Here is a 22,488-nt window from a genome sequence, read left to right as displayed (position 1 = left end):
TGAGAGGATGTGGAGCTGCACGTCCTGTAAGTGCAGATATCATATAGACTGCACTGCTTAGACAATAAAGAATGAGGGAGATAGTAACTATTTGAGGGGCCTAGGATGTGCCCCATTCTCAGTTCTAGTTGAACAATTCATGACAATGGGGGACACTGGAAGAGTGGGGATAGGAGGTAAGCTGCAGCTGACTGAGGAACTATTTGTGAGCTGTCGGCTTTACCTATGTTTGACGATATTATTATCGCAAGTAAGAGGACTTGTACTGCAAGTGTAAGAACTGTAAGGGTAGCAGATACTTGACCTAATCACTGGGAATGGGCAAGGTCCAGCCTATGGATAAAGACAACCTTTGAAGTAACAGGTGTGAAGGTATTTAGCCTTGTCTTAGTACCGAATAGGGTTCGGGGATACTGGAGTACAGTTGAAGGTTAAAGTATGTTTCTTTTAGCCCTGCCTGTTGCACGAACTGCTGAGCCTGCCCGCTGATGGAATCCTGTCCATATGGTGAACTGTGGCACGAGATTTGTACGTGCAGTTATGGTAGACCATATTTGTTGGTGATCGTGACCGAATTTAGTAAGAAATAGGCGAGGTTGCTAAGAATCTCTGTTCACCCGCTTGGGTAAGAAGATGTTCAGGATACGATGACCCAATAAAGCTTCCGGTGAATTAACTGGGGTCGACATGATCATGTATTCGCGGCAATAGCGCTATCACTGTGGATGTGTTCCAGGCTATTTTTAAACCCTTCTCACACAATATATTGTAATATGGGAAAGCATAGGCAGAATATCACGTTTGGTCTCAATAGTCATCTAAGACACAACCAGTCCCTTGATAGGAAGTGGATGAAACTCTTAGAAGTTTTGTCCATGAAGGTGTTAGTGACATTGTCTTTTCTGTGTAAGATGAACAGTTACAAATATAAGCTTTATGTTTTTGCTGCTGAAATAGTGTCATGCCTGAAAACTGCAACAATCCCAATTGGGGTCACACACCCAAAGGTTCAGAGTGGTGGGATGTTGGGTGGGGAAACAACTGCTGAGCCTAGCTGCAGTGGGCTATTTGGCTCATAGAAAATCTTGGACAGTTGTGAAGCATACTTGGAATGCTTTCTACAAAGGAATAATGGTAGTAGATTTCTTTGTAAAGGCTAGAGCTCACGTCCTTTGGTATTTAGGACATTTGTGTAAACATTAGATAACATGATATGCCAAGATATAGTGTATTAGTTCACATATTCATATACACACACACACATATATATATATATATATATTACTTACACAGAAGTTACGGCGCACCTTTGAAAAAGTTCGAGTCAGAACGAAAGATGTCAGGATTACCGTTGGTGTTTATCATTAAAGGATGCAAGCTCCGTTGTTGGTGTGCGGCTGATCCCTTTCTGCAAGGAAGATGTTGTGGCAAAATCTAACGGTGTGGTTCCGCCGCAACGATGCACCTCCAGAAAGCGCGCCATTGCCTTCCCGCAGTTGAACCTTTTATTGTGTTCCGCAGAAGCGAATAGGGAAGGCAGGTGACGCCAAAGACCGACTTTGGCATGGACCTCGAAAAGCCTCGAAAATGGGTTATTTGGGGCACAACGAACCTTGCATTTTAATAACCAAGACAAAACTAACTTCTAATTATTTCGCAATGGAGGGCTGGAAATTAAAAAACAATAGTGAACCACAAATACCATAAGTCACTCAAGCCACTAGAGGCGTTCCACTGGGGGACGAACTTATAAACAGAGTACATTTTCTGTGGTTTCACTATGACTTACACAGAAGTTACGGCGCACCTTTGAAAAAGTTTGAGTCAGAACGAAACATGTCAGGATTGCCGTTGTTGTTTATCATTAAAGGATGCAAGCTCCGTTGTTGGTGTGCGGCTGATCCCTTTCTGCAAGGTAGATGTTGTGTATATATATATATATATATATATATATACCGTGAGATAAACATCTGTAATAGAGAGGGACCGTTGGTTGAAGGAACGCCTTGTTGCCTAGACCCCATCTATATAGTGTTTAATCTGTAAATAAATGTCAGGGCCCTCGTCAGGAGGTCACTGCAGGTTGCACTTAACATTGCCTCTGCGAGGCCAGAGACAATGTCAACACAACTACTAATCACCACACTCCCATAAGAATGGTTTAGCTGGTGTAAAGAATTAATAAGGAAAATGATACTTACCACAGTATGCATCTGTTCTTGGCATGTAGAGCTGTAGATTCACATGCTGTACCAAGCTCGCCATCTAGTGTTGGGCCATGATGTTTGCACTTTGTTTTTGTTTGAAGAAGTCTTTCCATTCACGAGGTAGGTGACTCCTCCTTTCGGTGATAGTGCGCATGGGCATTGGCTCCATTGTTGGATTGTTTGCCGTAGAGGGTGATAATGGAGTAAGAGTAGTAAAGAGAGATGTCCACATACATTGTATCTAAGTAATATTTTACTGCAACAGGTACAGGTACCCGGGGAGGTGGGTGGCTCATGTGAATCTACAGCTCTACATGCCAAGAACAGATGCTTCCTGTGGTAAGGAGCATTTTCTGTTCGAGGCATGCGAGCTGTAGATCACATGCTGTGCATAAACTATATAGCAGTAATTCTCAAAGCGATGTCTAACCTGTAGCTGTTGCAGCTGTCTGAAATAGTGTACGAAAAACTGCATGGCCCAGACTAACCTGCTGTCTAGCTAACACATCTACACAATATTGTTTTGTGAATGTATGTGTTGTAGATCATGTAGCAGCTTTGCAGATGTCATTGATGGGTATGTTTCCTAAAAATGCCATGAAGGCCCCTAGTTTGCGAGTGGAAGGCTCTCCTGGGGGAATTGCCAATGTGCCTTCTGCTTTAATGTAAAATGTTTGAATGCACTTGACTATCCACTGTGCAATACCCGATTTTGATATAGGATTGCCTTTATGTGGTGGAGCAAAAGCAACAAGGAGTTGCTTGGTCTTATGGAAATGTTTTGTCCTTTCAATGTAGTATAGTAATGTTCTTTTCACATCTAGGGTGTGAAGAGCGCGTTCTGCCACGGAATCTGGTTGAGGAAAAAACACAGGCAACTCAACAGATTGGTTGATATGAAAGGCAGAAATGACTTTAGGTAGGCATTTGGGGTTAGTCCTAAAAACCACTTTGTTTTGGTGTATTTGTAAAAACGGTTCTTCTATAGTTAGTGCCACAAGCTCACCCACTCTCCTCAGAGATGTGATGGCTATGAGGAAAGCTACCTTCCAAGTGAGAAATTGTAGTTCACATCTGTGCAATGGTTCAAATGTTGGACCCATGAGTCCGGTAAGGACGATGTTGAGGTTCCACAGTGGATCAGGTGGAAGTGTTGGGGGAATGACTCAAGTCCTTCAATAGATGCTTTAATAGCAGACACTCTGAAAAGAGACAGAAGTTGTCTGTTCTGCAGATATGCGGCTAGTACCCCAAGATGTAAGCGTATGGATGTGTTCGCTAAATTGGAACGCTGTAGATGTAACAGATAGCAAATTATGTTTTGGATTGAAGCGTCCAGCAGATTAATTTGATTGTTATTACAGTATATCACAAACCGCTTCCATTGTGCTGCATAGCAAGCTCATGTAGTAGGGCGTTTAGCCTCTTTGATGATATTCATGCAGTCTGGGGAAAGATTGAGGTAGCCAAACTAAGATTTCAGGTGCCAGGTCGCAAGCTTGAGATGACTGGGATCTGGATGCCTTATCCCACCACGGTTCTGAGTGAGGAGACTGGGAGTAAGGTGCCATTTTTGGTGAGGAACTACTGATAACTCCAACAGGGTTGTGACCCAGGGTTGATGGCCCCGTGTGGGAGCAACTAGGATTAATGTCAGGGACTGCTGTCTGACCTTCCGAACCAATAATGGAATGAGTGGGAGAGGCGGAAAAGCATAAGCAAATATCCCTGACCAGTTCATCCATAGTGCATTGCCTTTGAACAACGGGTATGGATAGCTGGACACGAAGCTTGGGCATTTTGCGTTTAGATGTGTGTCATACAGCTCTATCTCTGGGAAGCCCCATATTTGAAAGAATGGGAGGAGAACTTGAGGGTGGGGTTCCCATTTGTGGATATGTTGTCGTTGACGACTGAGCAGATCAACAAACTAGTTGTTAACTCCTGGAAGGTTTTCTGCAGGGAGATATATTTTGTGAATTATGGCCCATCTCCAGATGTTCTGAGCTAATTGCGACAGCTGAAGAGTGTGTCCCCCTGTTTTTGTATGTAGTACATTGCTGTCATGTCTGTGTGAATTAGGACAGCTTTGCCTACCAGATGAAGTTCAAACGCTTTGAGCGCTAGAAAAATTGCTAGCAGCTCGAGATGGTTTATGTGGAATTGCTTTTGTTGCAGAGTCCACGTGCCCTGAATAGTATGCTTTTGGAGATGAGCTCCCCAACCAGTGAGCGATGCGTGAGCTATTAGCACCATCAATGGAACTGGGTCGATGAAGGGCCGCCCCTTTGAAAGGTTTTGTGTATTCCACCACTGCAGAGGGCGATGGGTTCGGATGTCCACCAACACTAGATCATTATGGCTCCTAAATACAGTTGTATGTTGGACGGTTGGAGATAAGACTTGGCAAGGTTTACAGTGAACCCAAGGTCGTGAAGTAGTTGCACTGCTTTTCAAGTGTGGCATAGGCAGCTTTGCTGCATGCTGGCTTTTATGAGCTAGTCATCTAGGTAAGGCAAGATGTGGATGTGCTGTCTTCTTAGATGAGCCACGACTACTGCCAGGCATTTTGTGAAAACCCTGGGTCCACTAGTTACTACAAACAGGAGAAACTTTAATTGATAATGTTGTCAGTCTACCAAAAAATCTGAGGTATTTGCGGTGAGCAGGATGAATGGGAAGAAAACAAGTTACTTACCTGTAACTACGGTTATCCAGTATTGGTATCTTTCATAGATTCACATGCCTGAATCATTCCCCGTCGCCGAGGCGGGAGTCCCACGGTAAGAATACATACAAAAGCAGTGCCTTAGAAGAAATTTGTAGTAGGCTGACAAGACTACAGCCCCCAAAAGGCCCAAAACTTAGCAGCCTATCTACCTCATTATATGAAAAGAACTGAAAGTAGTTCCAACCAATAAGCTGTCAGCACCCTCTAGAACTTTCCCAGCAGAGGCAGTTCTCCTCAGATTTTCCCTGCACAAGTGAGAAGTACATATCCCTAATAGAGAACTGTTCTGCCGGGGAGGAGGGTGGGTGCATGTGAATCTATTAAATATACCAATACTGGATAACCATGGATACAGTAACTTGTTTTCTTATCCAGTATTGGGGTATCTTTCATAGATTCACATGCCTGAATCAGAATAGCAAGCAGTAAACCTATACATGTTTGCGGAAGGTGGGAGACAAATCGTAATTCTACATATCCTCCACTCATCCGGAAGGTTATAGAGCACTAGAAAAGTAAATATACTTAAATGCCAAAACCTTTGAAATTAATAAATTATATTCAGAAAACATACTTCATATTAAAAACAGCATTTGACAAACAAAACATTACAGTGGATTATGTTATACTCGTATGTCATAAATGCAATATGAGAGAACTTGAAAGTCTAACCTTAATGAAGAAGATGCTGCAGCACAGCTTGACCCACTGCTGTATCGTCCTGTGATGCCGATTGCAAGCAGTAATGCTTTGTAAATGTATGGACACTCTTCCATGTAGCAGCTCAGTAAATGTTCTCCAGCGTGACCCCAGCAAATAGGGCTGTCGATGTCGACATCATTCTGGTGGAATGTGCTTTCACCTTTCTGACTAAAGGCTTATTAGCTTTTTCGTGACAGAATTGTATTACTGAAGATAACCATCTGGCTATCGTTGCTTTCGTCAAGGCTTGCCCCAATGTGACTGACCATAAGAAAATATTTGGTTAGATTTTCTGATCTCTTTAGGTTTCTGAAGATAGAACTTTAGACAACGTTTCACATCAAGAGAGTGCAGGGGCTTCTCTGCCGGTGTGACTGGATCCGGGAAAAAAGTCTTTATCTTTACCGGCTGGTTTAAATAAAATTGAGACGGCACTTTGGGAATGAATTTTGGATTTGTTCTCAAAGTGACATAGTCTTTAGAGAAATGAAGGATTAGTTCTGAAATCGTGAAAGCCTGAATTTCACGAACCCTCCGGGCTGAAGTGAGAGCTAGTAAAATAGCCACTTTCCAGGTTAAAAACTTCCGTTCAGTTCTGTGAATAGGCTCGAAAGACCTCCTCATTAACTGAGACAAAACGACATTGAGATCCCATTCAGGCGGTGGAGGTCGAATTGGAGGAAAGGCTCGAAACAATCCGTTCTGAAATTGCTTTATCAGTGAGGAAGAACATAGTGATGGCTTGTTCAAAGTTTTTCTGAATCTGGATATAGCGGCAAGATGCACATTGATAGAAGAGAACACTAGACCTGCCTTGGCTAGTGATAGCAAGTAAGGAAGGATATCCTCCGGTGGAGCCTGGAGCGGATGAATATTATTTGCTTCACACCAACAACAGAAACATCTCCATTTAAAACGGTACGTTCTGATATTGCTCTGAGCACGGGATTGAGACAGAATTTCTCTGCTGTCTTGAGATCCTTAAACTCTAAGAAGTCAGGAGCCAGGCGTGCAAGTGAAGCGATTGTGGATCCGGGTGTAGAATCTGACCTCTTTCTCTTGTCAACATTGAAAGTTTCGGTTTGAGACTAATTGGAGGCTGCTGAGACAGCAGGAGCAGTTCTTGGAACCAGTACTGCCTCGGCCAGCGAGGAGCAATGAGGAGAAGAGTGCAGTGTTCTCTCTTCATCTTTTGCAGAATCCTCGGTATTAACGGTATCTGGGGAAAGCGTATGCATAGATTCCTGACCATCTCATGGACAGGGCATTCCCTCTTGATCGCCGTCGAGGAAATCCGCTGGCGTAATAAAGGCATTTGCTGTTCTGAGTTGGCGTGCCCCAACTTCGAAAGACCTTGTTCACCTGTTCTTGTTCCAGCTCCCATTCGTGGCAACCTGCGAGAGATCTGCTGAGGTTGTCGGCTAGAGAGTTTTGAACCCCCTTGACATGCTCCGCTCTGAGGGGTATGCCATGTTGTATAACCCACTCCCACATCTCTTGAGCTTTCGGCGATATGGAGAGAGACCTCGTCTCCCCTTGCTTGTTGATGTAAAACATGCTAGTGGTATTGTCCCTACGCACCAGCACTGAGGAATTTGCAATTCTCTGAAGGAATGCTTGCAGAGAAAGGAAAATGGCTCTTAATTCTAGACTGTTGATGTGTTTCTGCCGATATTGATGAGACCATTGGCCTTGAATTTGAAGGTCCTGGAGGTGACCTCCCCATCCTTCCATAGATGCGTCCGTGATCAAGATACACTCCAGAAGGGTTGGAAGGAACGTGAGACCTGGAGACAGGTTGCTTCCTTTTGACCACCATTGGAGAGCATGCCGGATTCTGGATGTTACCTTGATGTAATCGTCAAAAGACCCTCCCATTTGTTGCCATTGTCGGTGCAACTCTTCTTGCAGCGGCCTCATCCGGAGTCTTGCAAATGGGACTAAGCTAATCGCTGAAGTGCACATCCCATAAGAGAAGCAAACATTCGGACAGAAAGTGACTTTTTTGTTGAGATTAGTCTTGCCAGTCTTTGAAGTATGTTCTGCCGTTCCTGAGACAAGAACGCCTTGCACTGTTGGGTGTCCAGTGAAGCTCCCAGAAAGGTTAATACTTGGAGTGGTTGCAACTGTGACTTCTGTGCATTGAGAGTGAGCCATAGATTTGAGAATAGACGAAGGCAACTTTTGACAGCTTGTCTTGTAGTCTGTTTTGATGGTCCTTTGAGCAACCAGTCGTCGAGGTATGGGAAGACTTTTATTCCCAGAGACCTCAGTGCTGCAGAAACTGGGGCTAAACATTTAGTGAATATTCTTGGTGCCGATTTCAGCCCGAATGGGAGCACCTTCAATTGAAAGTGGACGCCAGCCACCGTGAACCGTAAGTATTTGCGATGTTTGGGGTGTATAGGGATATGGAAGTAAGCGTCTTCCAAGTCCAGAGAAGCCATAAAGTCCCCTTCGTTGAGGCAACTGAGCACATCTGCTAACATCACCATGCGAAAACTCTGCTTCTTCAAGAATTTGTTGAGTCTGCGCAAATCCACAATCGGGTGCCACACTCCCGACTTTTTCTTTATGAGGAAGAAGCGAGAGTAGACTCCTTTTCCTTTTTGCGAGATTGGAACCTTCTCTATCGCATTCTTGCAAAACATGTTTAAGGCTTCTTTGAACAGTAAGTGAAGACGAGGGGGAGGGGGGCCCTTGGGCTGGGTCGTAGGTGGTTTCTTTAAGAATTCCAGAGTGTGTCCTTTTTCCACCAGATCGAGGACCCACTGATCTGATGTGATGTTCCGCCGTTGTTGGGAAAAGGCAGATATCTTCGCGCCCACAGGGAGGGGAGAATGTTGGACTGGCGTCCGGCAGAGCTCATTGACGTTTGTTGGAATCTCTGCCTTGATTATTTGATCTTAGTCTTCCAGCCTGACAAGAGAAATTACTGGAAGTAGATTGCCTGTATGAAGATTGGTAATACGGCTGTTTATACTGAGAATGGTATTGCCTGTTTTGCTGATTGTGGTAATTTCCCCTAGAAGAAAAACCACAACCCCCTGCTTCTCTAAAAGAGCCTCTCTTATATTGCAGGGTACCAAGTGATTTCGCGGCGTCGGTATCCGTCTTAATGGTAAGTAGGGCGTCATCTATGTGCTTACCGAAGAGCGAGTCCCCATCGTAAGCCATATCAAGGATTTTTGTTTGCACTTCCGGTCTGAAGGAGGTTGCTCTGAGCCAACCCGGGCGTCAGAGGACAGCAGCACACTAACTGTCTAAAGTTAGTATTTGCAATGTCCAGGGCGCAATCTATTATCTCTGATGCAGCCCTCTCTCCTTCAAGCACTATCTTACGTGCTTCCTGTTGACGGTCTTCTGGTATCGAATCTATGAACTCCGACAAATCTGACCACATCTGTCGGTCATAGCGGGCAAGAATTGCAAGAGAACTCGCTGCCTTGATGGAAGATGCAGCATTGGTGGAGAACGTCTTCCCTATTAAATCCAATCTTCTGCCCTCTTTATCTGGTGGCGTAGAGATTGGAGTGGATGGATTCTTGGACCTCTGTCGTGCAGCTTGCAAGATTACAGAGTCCGGACGCGGGTGGCCCACCAGACAAGATGGAGTTTCTGGCGGTGCTCTATACTTCTTTTCAATATGAGGAAAGACTGCAGGAATAGAAGCCGGCGTCTTCATAATCTTAAAACCTTCCTTCCAAATGAAATCTATGATAAGTATAGCCCTGGTGATTTTCCTATACTCCTCTTTAAAGTCGTGCAAAAAACAGTCCGAGTGCTCAATAGTAAATGGCAGTTCAAATCTTGCAGCAGCCATTTGCATGATATTGTGAAAGCCGCCAATGTCGTCAGGTGGAGAGTCAGAGGGTTGCGGCAAAGGAGGCGAAGGCATGGGGATTATGTATTCATCCCGCGGATCACCAGTTTCGTCGTCATGAGGCAGCTCGCCTTCCTCTCTTCCATCTTCATCCGAAGAGGAAGTATTGTGATCCTCTTGTGGTGTGGGGTCTACAGTGTGTCTTGGCGACACTGGAATCTGCGGTGGTGGAGGCATAGGTACATCCGCCAGTACAGAAGGTACGGTTGGAGTGGACGGTGTAGGCGGGACCCTCTGGCGATAGTCCGCCAACATGTCCTGTAAGTCCTGAATCAAAGAAGGAGGGAGATGACTTGTCTCCTCCGAACGTGGAGCTCTATATGGTTGTCTATAAAAAGGTGTAGACAAATCCTCTTGATAGAAATGCTCCTGAATATCCTCTTCTTCATCCTCTTCCTGACATTTTATCAGTAATTCTGATGGATGGCGAGCAATCCCAAAGGGACCTTCTTCGTCTCTATCCTCCTCATCAGATTCCTCCTCTTAAACATATGTTTCCAAAATGTAGCGGATAAATATTAGCATAGTCCTGCCTATGATAGGTTTACAACTAAAAATGAGTGTATGCCACAGGTGAAGCATGAAACACTTGAGGTAAAGCAGGCCAGACTCTTGCAGGTGGAGTATTGGAAATGACAAGACTCTTTGTCGATTTAGGCGTCTTAATCAGATGTGCTGAAGGCGGCTGATCGTTGATGTAATTGCCGTCGACGGGCTCGTCGTCGATGGACTCGTCGTCGATGGTGTTACTGTTGATGTACTTCTCGTCGACGAGACCGCCGTCGACGGGGCTGTCGTCGACGGGACAGTCGTCGACGGGACAGTCGTCGACGGGACAGTCGTCGATGGGCTCTTCTTTGATGATCCAGTCGTTGACAGGCTCTTCGTCGACGAGATCTTAGACGTCGACGGGCTCTTAGTCGACGATGACTTCGACGTCGACGGGGCTTTTGTCGACGATTACTTCGTTGACGATGGAACGGTCGTCGACAATTTGGGTAAAGCTGAAGAAATGTCCTTAGCCCCAGAAGATTTCTTTGAAGAAACCTTGGCTGACAATAGGTGATGGTATAGCAGAAGTAGACACCGTAGCAGAAGAGCTTGAGGTGGTAGAAGTCAGAGACTGTGTGAGAAGACACCAGTGAAACAGTTTTAGCCTGGGCTTTACTCATCGTTTTAGACGCTGAAGATCCTGAAGGCGGAGAAGATGGAGAGTCAAGAGGAGGGGAAGATGACCTCCTTCTGGGTTCTGAAGCTCTATGAGAGGATTTGTGATGTTGTTTCCTCTCAGGAGAAGAGCTGTCTCTGGATCTGGCTCTTTTGCTGGAAGTTGAAGCTCTGTCCTCATCATCCGTATAAGATGATTTGAGCCATAGAAGAACCCTCGCTTCCCTGTCCATGATGGTTTTGGCAGGGAAGGTGCGACAAATCCTACAATCCTTCATAATGTGATTTGGATGCAGGCAGTAGATGCAGTCCTTATGCTGATCATCTACATGGACCCTCTTTTTATCACAGGTCCTGCAGGCCTTGAAAAGGGCTTTCTTCTCAGACATCCTGATGTTAAAAGTAGAAAAAACTGAGTAGGCACTCAGGGAGACTCCCTTCCACACGACGTGCGGTGAAAATCTGAGGAGAACTGCCTCTGCTGGGAAGGTTCTAGAGGGTGCTGACAGCTGATTGGTTGGAACTACTTTCAGTTCTTTTCATATAATGAGGTAGATAGGCTGCTAAGTTTTGGGCCTTTTGGGCCTATAGTCTTGTCAGCCTACTACAAATTTCTTCTAAGGCACTGCTTTTGTATGTATTATTACCGTGGGACTCCCGCCTCCGCGACGGGGAATGATTCAGGCATGTGAATCTATGAAAGATTCCCCAATACTGGATAATATGGAAATAGGCGTCCTTTAAGTCAAGGGTGGACAGAAAGTCGCCTTGCTGAAGGAGTGAGAGTACTTGTTGGGGTGGGACCACGTGAAAGTGGTCCGACTGAATGTATAGGTTTAGTTCCCTGAGGTCTATTATAGGCCTGAGAGAGCTGTCCTTTTTGGGAATTAAGAAGTACAGGGAGTATACTCCAGCCCCCTGGTATTGTAATGGTACTGGCTCTGTAGCGTGTTTTTCAAGCAGCGAGAGAACTTCTTGCCTTAGAAGGGAAAGATGCTCTTGTGACATTGCATGTGATCTTGCAAGATTATTTGGGGGAGTGTCTGTAAGCTCCAGGCAATAACCATACTACATACTTTGTAGTACCCACTTGTATGAGGTGATTGAATTCCAGACAGGTAGGAATTGGGAGAGATGTACCCCGACAGGAGTGGAATGATCGGGCGGTAACGGAAGGAAGTCACTGTTTGTTTGCGGGGGAAGTGCGGGTGGAGTTGCCTCTGCCTCATCCATTACCGTTGTTTCCTCTAAAACCTCGTCTGAAATAACATCTTGATGAGGGGGATTGGTTGTTGCCCTTGTAAGAGGAGGAGGGATTTTTGGTGGATGCATTTTTGGAACCACCCCTGTAATAGGAGCAGCGAAAGGAACCCCTATTGGTAGGTGACTGCAAAGCCCCCTTGAACTTTGCGACCTACATGTCCTTCATTTTTTTCCAGCAAGGTATCAACCACTGGGCCAAAGAGATGTTCAGTTTTATTAAATGGTTGGTTTAGAATGGAGGTTTGCACCTCAGGCTTGAATCCTGAGTTTCTCAACTAAGCATGCCTGGGGGTCAGTAGGGGCAGGCTTATATTTTTTTCTCCGCCCTAGGTGTAATAATTCTTGCCCTCACAGGACCTTTAAATATGTCATCTGTGTAGGTAATACGCCTTTAAGCATTGGCAATGTATGAGCGGCTCCTTGAGAGGAAGAAGGTTCTCAAAGAGGAAATCCCCTTCTAACGTCTCTTTATGGAGCTCCACCCTGAGATATTGAGCAGCCCTGTTAAGAAGCTCATGAACGATGGATTTGGGCCCAGATCTTTGGACTGGGGTGAATGTGTGACATTGATCCACATTCTGTCCATCACCTGTTTTGTTTGCAATTACCGCCATAAGTGCGTTGGGGATGCTCAGACGTGGGTCCCAGGCACTCCACACCACTGGAGTCAAGCTAGCCGGGCTGGTGAGAGTTGTTACCTCGAAACCGGTCCGGTCCTCGGATGCTTGATTTCGTTCTGGGAAGGACATGGCTTTTGTAGTTCGGACTGGACTGTTCCCATGGGGCACAGGGTCAGAGCTGATTTGCATATCGCCATTGTCTAACCCAGGGTGGTGTGGAGTGCAAAAAAACGATGGATTTGGGCCCAGATCTTTGGACTGGGGTGAATGTGTGACATTGATCCACATTCTGTCCATCACCTGTTTTGTTTGCTGTTAAGAAGCTCAACATATAAATGTTATCAGGTGGGGAGGGTCTGGACGGATACAGATCAGGGTCATTATCTGTATTGGGGTCAGTATGATAATCCTCCCAAGGGTCGGTGTCATGTGGCCTATCCTGATCCTCCTCCCCCATCCACGCCATCCTGTGGGTCAGGTGATAGTGGTGGTGAATTTGAGGGTGTAATAAGTAAATTGAGATCAATGGGAGAAAGAGGTGGAATGTAAGGGGGCGAAGGGTTAGTACCCACACTTTTCTTTTTGAGAGGAATGTGGTAATCCTCTGGCTGGTCTATTTTATGTTTCTTTGGAAGGGTGGCATGGATATGTCCTGTATCAGGGTTTATAACTAGTTTTCTCTGCTTCGGATCCGAAGGCAGAGTATCAGGCCTCGGCTCTTTAGACGGAGTCTCTTTCTCCTTACTCGCCGGTTTCGGCATCTAAGGTTTCGACTCCGAGCCTTTCGGTGCGGAAGGTGGATTCTTCAGTAACAGTGGAATTGTTACCAGGAGATGTTTCGATTTTGGTGCCGAAGGTGTCTGTTCGGCACTGATATGGGGCCGGCTCGAGCCAGAGTCGGAAGGCTAGTCTTTGTGTTTCGGAGCGGGGCACGGGGGCGGGGCGTCGGAAACTTTTTATCAGTGACAACCTAGGCCCGAAGGCAGAGGAAAGACTGGAGCCTTTTTCTTTGTTTGTTGAGGGGGCAAGGGGGTATCTTTACTCACAGTAGGCTGATCCGGAGTAACCTGCTCCTCCTCTTCCATGTCGGAGTCTGCTTCGGACACAGATATGTTGTTGTTCTTCCTCAGCTCCTTGAGCGTGATGTTCTGTGTCAGAATCTTCGCCGAAGATGTACGGTGCGGAGCCGCTTTGGTGTTTCATCTCGAGACGTCGAGCCAGGCGGGCACGAAGCCTCTTCTTCAATCTAAACGATCAGCACACGCCGCAGTCTTTCTTGTGGTGTTCTAGGGACAGGCAGAGGTTGCACACTTTGTGCAAGTCGGTGTGTGGAAACTTAGCACGATATCCTGAACAGAACTTGAAAGGAGTCCGTTCCTTCGAATACTGGGGTTGTCGGCGTGGGTAGCCCAGAAAAGCCGCCACGTGTTTTCCGATAGAAGTTGTTTTGAGTTGAGACGATACCCGAAGAATGGGAAGCCGCGATTGATAACAATACTGTTGAGGGTAGTGGATTGTGTGTTGAAGGGGTCCAAGAAACTGTGCCGAACCGGAGCGCAGCAATACACATTCGGACCTGATGGCGGAAAAAAATTATCTAACGATGGAGCCAATGCCCATGCACACGATCAACCAAAGGAGGAGTCACCTACCTCGTGACTGGAAAGACTTCCTCGAACAAAAAAAAAAATTGCAAACTTCCGGACCAAACGCAAGCTAACTGCATGTGATCTACAGCTCACATGCCTCCAACATAACTTATCGTGCTCTCTCCAAATTAGGCTAACAACGCTACCATATTACAGACTACCATACCGTCGGTGCTGCTGAGCACCAGAAACCGCAGGTTCAAAATAAGCACTGTGTAGGAGGAGTTCATTGCCCATTCCGTATATCATCTAAAAGGATGTGTTGGCTAAGATTTTGGCAAACATTTTGACTTCCATATTTAGACGTGAAATGGGTCGAAAATTCTTGGGATCCGAATGATCCTTGCCCTTTTTGGGAATGACCAGTATTGCGGTAGTGAATATTTTACACAAAATGGTAGGGAAGCCGTCAGGGCCAGGTGCCTTCCCAGAATGAATTGAACTTATTGCTTTACCAATCTCCGCCATTTCTATTGGCTGATTAATGCGCACTCTATCCATGTTGGAGACTAAAGCAGCAGGGAGGGAGCTGAGGCACTCTAGGAACTTTGATTTGTCCCATGACATTTGTGGGGTGTAAAGTTTTTGGTAAAAACATCTTTAAAAACTTCAAATATCATTTTGCCTGCTCTGTTACGAAATAGAAGTTGTTTGGATTAATTTACGTGTACATCGAGGTATACATTAATTGCTGGATATCCTCAAGTAGGGACTTGCAGTTAAAGTGTCTAAATGCTTCCTAATTTTTTATTTTAGTGCCTTGAGATTGTAATGTCTTAATTTCGCAGGTTTTTTTTGGACATTCGTTTAATGATTTGCCCTCTTATGGAGCACTTAAATGCATCCCACAGAATTACCACTGATTTGACTGAGTATTCATTTTCTCTAAAGTGTTCTATTTCATTCTGTAGAAACGCAATGTCTGGTTCACTTTCTAGTATTTCAGTGTTTAAGCGCAAACCTTTGATTATCTCCTTTATCGGGATGGTTAAGAATGAACATTGAGTTTGCAGCGTGGCCTGAGATGAGGATAGGGTGGATATTTGCATTGGCAGTGTCCTTTACCAGTGAAGCATCTTCAAGGAGATAGTCAATGGGGGAAAAACTAGAGTGTGGCAGGGATTAAAATATAAAGGCATTACCTTTTGGGTAGTGGAATCTCCAGACACAGCATAGGTTGAGCAGATATTAATGTTCCCCGGGGTTCTGAATTTTAACGCTGAGTGGTGATCTAGAACGGGGTCAATTGGGAGGTTTAAATCCCCATCCACTATCCTTTTCAAGTTTCGTGGTATGTCTGCTAATATCTTATTACATGTAGGCTAGACTGTTGGATCATATACTTTGGGGTCATATATATTTATGATGTAAAGATGACGTGCCCTGTAGTTCAGTCTATTAAGTAGCCATCTGACTTTGGTGTCATGTTCAGATGCGATTACTGTTTGACTAGAGTTTTTGAAGAGTAGATTAAGAACCCCATTTTGTTTTACCGCAGGCCTCAGAGCAAGTCACTTCTAACACCCAGCCTTTCTTCGTTTTTTGGAGGAGTACTATGTCGCCTGCTAGCTCCTTACAATAGCCTAGGATTTTTTGTCTCAACTACTTTGCTGTTCAGGGAAACAACGTTTAGTGAGGACTATAGTAATTTTCCTGAGTTGCTGATGGGGGTCCTAATTTAGGGTCCCTAAAGAGGCCTTAATAGACATTAGGCACCCCTTCATGGGACCATATAACTCATTCAGAAGGAGGACAAAGAGGGAGAGAGGGTGAGAGAACAAGTAACTTGGCTTTAATAGGGAGAACCATGTCTTTCATTAGCACATCAATGTATCTGCTGCTGTGTGCAAGTGAGGCTTATGGTTGCAGTGGAAATGTTAAAGTTTTAGGTAAATCAATGAGCTCTCATCAACAACCTTTGAACATTATAACATTGTACAGAAATTCCCTTTTACCACTCTGACACAATTTGTAATGTTTACTTAAGCAGAGGGTGAAATCCCTCAACTTCCTACTCTCCGCTAAAATACTAATATGAACATGAATTAAAATGAACTTTCCTGCAAGTGGTTTTCTATTTGTGCTCACCAAAAATAACTGTGTAATCAGCACATGCCAACTCACTCTGAAAACCCACATTCAATTCTCTTGCAAAGTAACAATGTAAATATAAATCATCTCTCAAAACTTCATGTTAACTTTGTGCAGTCAGCAATGCTATCTGTTGAACATTTTGTGCAGAACGAACTTATGAGGTTTTCTGATGTTCCTTTTATGTGTATTTGCAAAATACACTATGGTGTTGCTATGTTACGTGTATTTGTAAAATGCACTATCACCCATAAGGCTATCTTGGCATTGCGCATGTTTGTGGACCTAGCACTGCTTATGGTACAGTGATTAATTGAAAAGCCAGGTCATCAGCTTCTTGTGGAATTGAAAACTGGAGGTGGCTCAGATGTGGAAAGGGAAGCCATTCCATACTTTACGATGGATGTAAGAGAACAGACATCCTCCTTATCTGGTAGGGTGTATGTATGGGATGTGTGCAAGTAGGAGTCCTGAAGAGCTGAGGTGTCTCGGTGGTTGGTGGAAGGGGATGAGACTGTTCAGATAGGTGGTGCCCAAGTTGTGTAGTGTCTTGAATGTGATGGGGTGAAGCAATGAGACTAACAGCCTGGTCAACATTTTTTTTATCAACCAAGAGATTAGGGGATTGGGGAGGAGCTTAGCTCGCATGCAAGATGGTCGCGTGAGCACAGGGCTCCCCGGACCCTCGCCACCCTTTGCAATTTATCCTGATATCCTGCTTTCTTGGACGGATTCTTTGAGATGAACCTCGGCTGAGTCCATAACTCTTTTCAGGACTTAAATCGGACTTGGGCAACCAAAACTACATCGATCAGAACTTTCTGGGCCCACCTGGAGGCAAGCCAGGGACTGGGCAACTGGTGGATCCGGGACGAAGTTGAACAACAACGGCAGTGGGGTCTCCTTGGGAGCCCCATCACTACTTTCTGTTTCGTTCCTGGACCCCGGCACGGTTTGATTGAGAGACCGTTTCGCTCGGCTGGGGGCCAGTCCAGCCTCTATTTAATGCAAGCACCGCTTCAACATCACAGCCTTTTGGATCACTTTGTGACTTTGTTTTCGCTGTACGAGCCAGCTTTTGTGCGCTGTTGGTGCCCGGCCTGCCGGCGGCCATTTTCACCAGGTCTCGCGGGCCCCTCCGGGGCGCATCTTCCAACATGTCTGGCAGGGGTGATGCTGAGAAGCGGAAGACAAAGACACCTCTTCGTGGGGGACTGGTCCAGACAAATGTTATGGACCGATTCACTCAGCCCAAAGGATCCCCGGGCCTCTCCAGTCGTACCCCAGAGGATGCCAGAGAGGACCCGACCGCGCCTGTTGACCTGTCCCTGCAGGACATTATGGGCGCCATCTCCAATATGAAGGAGACCATCGGCCAGCAATGTGAGGCACTGGCTCGTAAGATCGACACGGTCGCTATTGATGTCACCTTAATCGGGGCCGACCTGTCCTAGACCAATGAGAAAGTGAAGTTATTGGACCTGAAGACTTCCAGCCTCACGGTCGATGTGTCGGAACTCCAGACAGAAGTTGGCAATCTGAAATCGGTCAATGACCTGTTGTCCCACCGGCTGGAGAATTTTGAGAACAGGGCGCAACGTAACAACATTCGCGTCATAGGTATTGCAGAAAATCCCGAGCCTCTCTCGGTGGATCTCCTGGTCGAGGATCTCGTCCTGAACCATCTTTCCCCCTCTGGACTCATCAAGTTTTACGCGGTGGAGCGTACACATCGTGTTCCGGGTGGTAAGCCCAAGCCGGGCGCTCCTCCGCGGCCTATCATCGCAAAACTTTTCCACTTTAGAGACCGAGATGCGATCCTGCAGGCGTCGAGAGTGCACGGCCCGGTAAAACTTGATGGTTTGTGTAAGCGTGGATGTGGAATGAGTGCCACCTTTCTCCACATCCTCTGGGAGTGTCGGGAGGTGGCGGCGTATTGCCAACTGGTGCATGCGGTCATGGAATGTGTAACTGGGGTCGCTCTGCTGACTGAGGCTCGTAGATGTCTGTTGAATGTGTGGGAGCCGAATGATTACAACGTAGCTCAGGCCCGGTGGGCGGCACTGGGGAACATGATCGCAAAAAGAGATATTGCGCAGCTATGGGGTTCCCCACGGCCTCCCACCGTCTCGGTATGGAAGGAGAATATGGACTGGTGCATGTTTAGAGAGAAGACGGTATATTTGGCTAGGGGCAAGCCTAGGGCGTGGAGTAAAATTTGGGGTCAATGGAACGCCTACCGAGGGAAAATCTGCACACCCCCCTTCGAAGACACTTTGGAGATCCCACTTTCCCCCCCGATACTGAGGTTCCCGGAACGATTTATTCCTTTCTCCTATTGTCTGACCTCCCCACTACCCCCCCCCCCCTGCTCATCTTTCATGTCCTCCTGATTCCTTATTTGGTATTGTAGGCCCCCCCCCCCATCGGAGCTCGACATCGTCTAGAACGCCTCTCACCTAGAGTTTCTTTCTTTTGTTTTCTTTCTGTTTTGTTTTAAAAAAATTAAAACACGTACATCCTGTGTTGCCGGAAAGGTATCCTGGACTATGTCTGACCACTGGAGAGCGGTCGCTGCTGTTTGAGTTTCTACAATTGCTTCGCAGATTCTAGCGGCCGGCCCCTGTGGTTGTAGGCCCATACTTGTAATTATATTTTTGCACAATAAAGTTTTTCACAAAAAAAAACAACAATATCCATCCACTTATAAATTCACCAGAAAAAAAAAGAGATTAGGGGATTGATATGTAACATTCTATATACTTAAGGTACCTTACCCTTGAGAGCAGCTTGATGTATTCAATGGACTAGTCTTCGATGTATTGGTAGGAGATGGTGCTGACATGCTATTATCACTGTCCAGGGAGAAGTCAAGGCTGTCATTTAAACCCGCCAGTTTGACGCTTTCGGTAGAATGCTGAAAGTGACAGTAAATGTTTTTAAGAATCTGAAGAACAAGGATTGACATCATAAACACTGTTTTACCCTATATGCTTGCATTTAAACTGCCCCAGTTTTGTCATTTTACGGGTTTTGTTAAAAACCATTATGTTGTGTGGGATATTCTCCAAGTCAACCATCTTGGGGGAGAAGCTAAGATAAACATGCATCCACACAGTTTTTCTTTACACTTCCTAGATTATGACGCAACTCCTAGTAGCTCCGATAATAGCCAGTGCTACACCCTTAACACTGTCCCACCCACACCAAAAGTAACAGCAAAGGGAACTGGCAGACTATAATATATTTGGCTAAAAATAGGCTTTAATTGACCCTCCAAAAAGTTTAAAAACAAAAAATACGGAAATGTTAACTAGTATTACCCTTTGAATGAAAGATGTCTAACACAACTCATTTAAGGAATCTCAGTGCTCCACTGCCACAGCAATTTCTAACTATACCCCTGGCTGAATGAGGGAGAGGGTATTTTGTTCATGAATTCCAAGACCCCCACAATGGAGAACCACAGCTTACTACTATTCCTAGTTCTTCACCAAGTGTAATCTCTCAAAATTCATTAAAGGTGTAAGAATGTAACTGAGAATGTATGAGACTCCTTGAACACATTTTCACTAATAAATTCATATTTTCCAAATTAAAATATGCCCAATTAGGATATATTAATTGTTGTTAATCTGCCAAAAATCAAACCTATGGCTGCAAACAACCAAAAAATACCTTTCAGAATAAAAATAAAAACTGAAAACGTGACCATAGTGCATATCACTGTAAAACAGTGAATACTAGCCCAGCCTCCTTTTATAACCTTGCAAGATTACACTATTAAAAGAATGAAGTCAAATACACAGTGGAAGACACAAAAGTCATAAATGCATGTTCTAGTATAGTGGCAGGCGGGGCTTTCATAATCTTAAAGAGAATGCCCACTGTGAAGAACTACGCTTACAACAAAGTAACCTTTTCTCCGTCACAATCGGATTCCCACTAAAATGTTTTTAAATTACAGTAGCAAGTTAACCCAACTTTAAGAGAATGCACAGGACCACAAAACAAAATTCTTAAGCAAATAAACCATGTGGCAAAGCCTGACCAACCAATCGATCTCTTACAGTCTGGAGTCCAAACTTATTGCTTAAAAAAATATGGACTAGGTGGCAATGTTTCAAATATCGTCAATAGGAACATTTCTCATCACAACAGCAGAATTTGTTTTCCTCTTGCTGAATGGGATTACGCATTACCAGATTAAATGTCTATTAGCATTCTTAAAGAGTGTTAATGCAGAAGACTGTCCAAGTCAGTTAAGAAGAATGCATGGACATATGAACAGCTCCATAGATTACAAAGAGCAGTTTGTCCTGCTTAATTTCTTGGATCTTTTATAAACAGCAACGCAGACTTCTTAATATTTAGGGTATGCAACAACCTCTATCTCAGAGAGGTATAGTTTGTACAAAAGGTTATTGGCTTATTCATTTAGAAATCAGAAATAACTTTAGGTAAGGAAGGAGTTGTACTTAGGTACATTGTATTTCAAAGGAACAAAGTGAACAATTCCACTGTATTAAGAGCATGAAGCCAATTCACTCTGCTGGCTGAAGTAATATATTAAAAAAACAACCTTGTAAAAAGTGTTGTAAATCAGTGTTGTGGATCGGCCAAAAGTGGATTTCATCAGTTTAAAAAGCATAAGATTAAGGACTGGATAGTTTCCTGACTGGAGGGAACTCTTTGATGAATCGTTCTAGGAAATGACTAATCAACTTAAGAAGAGAGAATGGTGCCCAAGAAAGAGGCTGACAAGCAGCCACAGCAACTCAATGTGAGTGGGAATAACAGCCGAAAATTCAAGCGGTGTTGACTGACCGCAACCCACAACTGAGGGAGGAGAACAGTTTCTTGCCAAACTGTTCATACCTTTTGGATTCCCGATCTGGGGGTGCAGTCGGGAATGCGGATTGGGAAGTAGAGGCCTGGATAACCAGGCTCTCGGGGGTGGGGTGGGTGGACAGGAAGCTAGAGTCGCCCGGAGCTGGGCGGTGGCGCCTGGCGACGTTCCTATCTACAGGGGGACCTGTAGCAGGCCTGGACCAGGTTCCCAACAGGACGTCCATGAGAGCCAAATTAAACGGCAGTAGAGGCTCCGGAGAGCATGTCTGCGGTTTAAGAACCTCAGTGAGGATGTTAGACCTCACAGTTGCGACGGGGAGCGTAAGCGCCAAGGCCTTGGCCTACTCGTCAGCACCACACTATAAGCAGCCCCCTGCTTCGTAGCCATGGTAGGAGGGGAGACAAAGCCAGTGTCAGGTGAAGTGTCAAGACCACTAGCTTCCCCTAGCTCGTCTGTCCAGTCCTGAAATGACTGACACTCCCGTGTCAGAGGGTCCTCAGACCCCTCCTAATTTCCCTTGTCCTCCAACTCCTGAAATTCAGGGTCAAAGGATGGAGCCGGATCAAAGAAGAATTGCTCCTCAGCCGGCGTCAAATGCGGCGTCGACGCCGTATCGGGACTGAGGGAGGGATCAGGGACGGCACCGCGAGGGGACGGTGCCGGGTGCGACACCCTGGGGGTCGACGCCGGCGGGGCTGTAAGGTCGACCAGCAGCGACCCTGATCCGGAACCGGATCCAGCGGGGGCCTGCGGTGCCGGGACCGAAGTCGCCGACGGCGCCGGGGCCGAAGCACCCGGCCCGCATGGACTCCCAGTCGGGGCCGTGGGTCCCCCCAACGGAGGAGAGAGGGACCTCATGGCCATGAGGAAGGCCTCGATCACCTCCGCCTTCAGCCCAGGGACCGGCGGTTATGGAGCTGGCCGCGGAGTCGCCCAAACCCCCGGCCACATCGTGCGAGCGGCGGGGGGAGTCGGAAGAGTGATGTCGTCTCTTCGACTTCTTGTGCCTCTTACCTGAGGACTTGGAGCCCGACGAATGGTGACGACTCGCCGAGCTTCGATGACTGTGGCCCTGCGACTGGTCCCTCGACCGTCTCCTGGACCGGGACCTGGAGGGGCACGGGGCCGAATGCCGGAACTCGAGGCGCTTACGAGAACGCTCCCGCCGAGCCTTCAACGTCCAGGCCCAACAGTCAGGGCACGACCGGTCGTCGTGGTGGGCCCCAAGGCAATAGAGGCACCGGCGGTGGGGATCGGTAACTGACATAAGTCGGTTGCAGTCGGTAGAGGGCTTGAACCCGGGCATTCCTACCGGCACCGAGA

At 46.0% G+C, this 22,488-nt stretch overlaps 1 protein-coding gene across 1 annotated transcript in view; it reads right to left on the bottom strand.

Moving 5' to 3' along the window:
* The window catches only part of PAPOLA (poly(A) polymerase alpha), an 829,479-nt gene that overhangs the window by 304,035 nt on the left and 502,956 nt on the right, over nucleotides 1-22,488 (bottom strand). The window contains exon 17 of the mRNA XM_086937747.1: nucleotides 19,091-19,230. Coding sequence (XP_086793873.1) covers nucleotides 19,091-19,230 — 140 coding nt within the window. The remainder of the gene's footprint in view (nucleotides 1-19,090; nucleotides 19,231-22,488) is intronic.

This window comes from Lissotriton vulgaris, chromosome 9, assembly GCF_964263255.1.
Source record: "Lissotriton vulgaris chromosome 9, aLisVul1.2, whole genome shotgun sequence".
Lineage (NCBI taxonomy): Eukaryota > Metazoa > Chordata > Amphibia > Caudata > Salamandridae > Lissotriton > Lissotriton vulgaris.
This window is presented reverse-complemented; position numbering and strand designations above follow the sequence as displayed.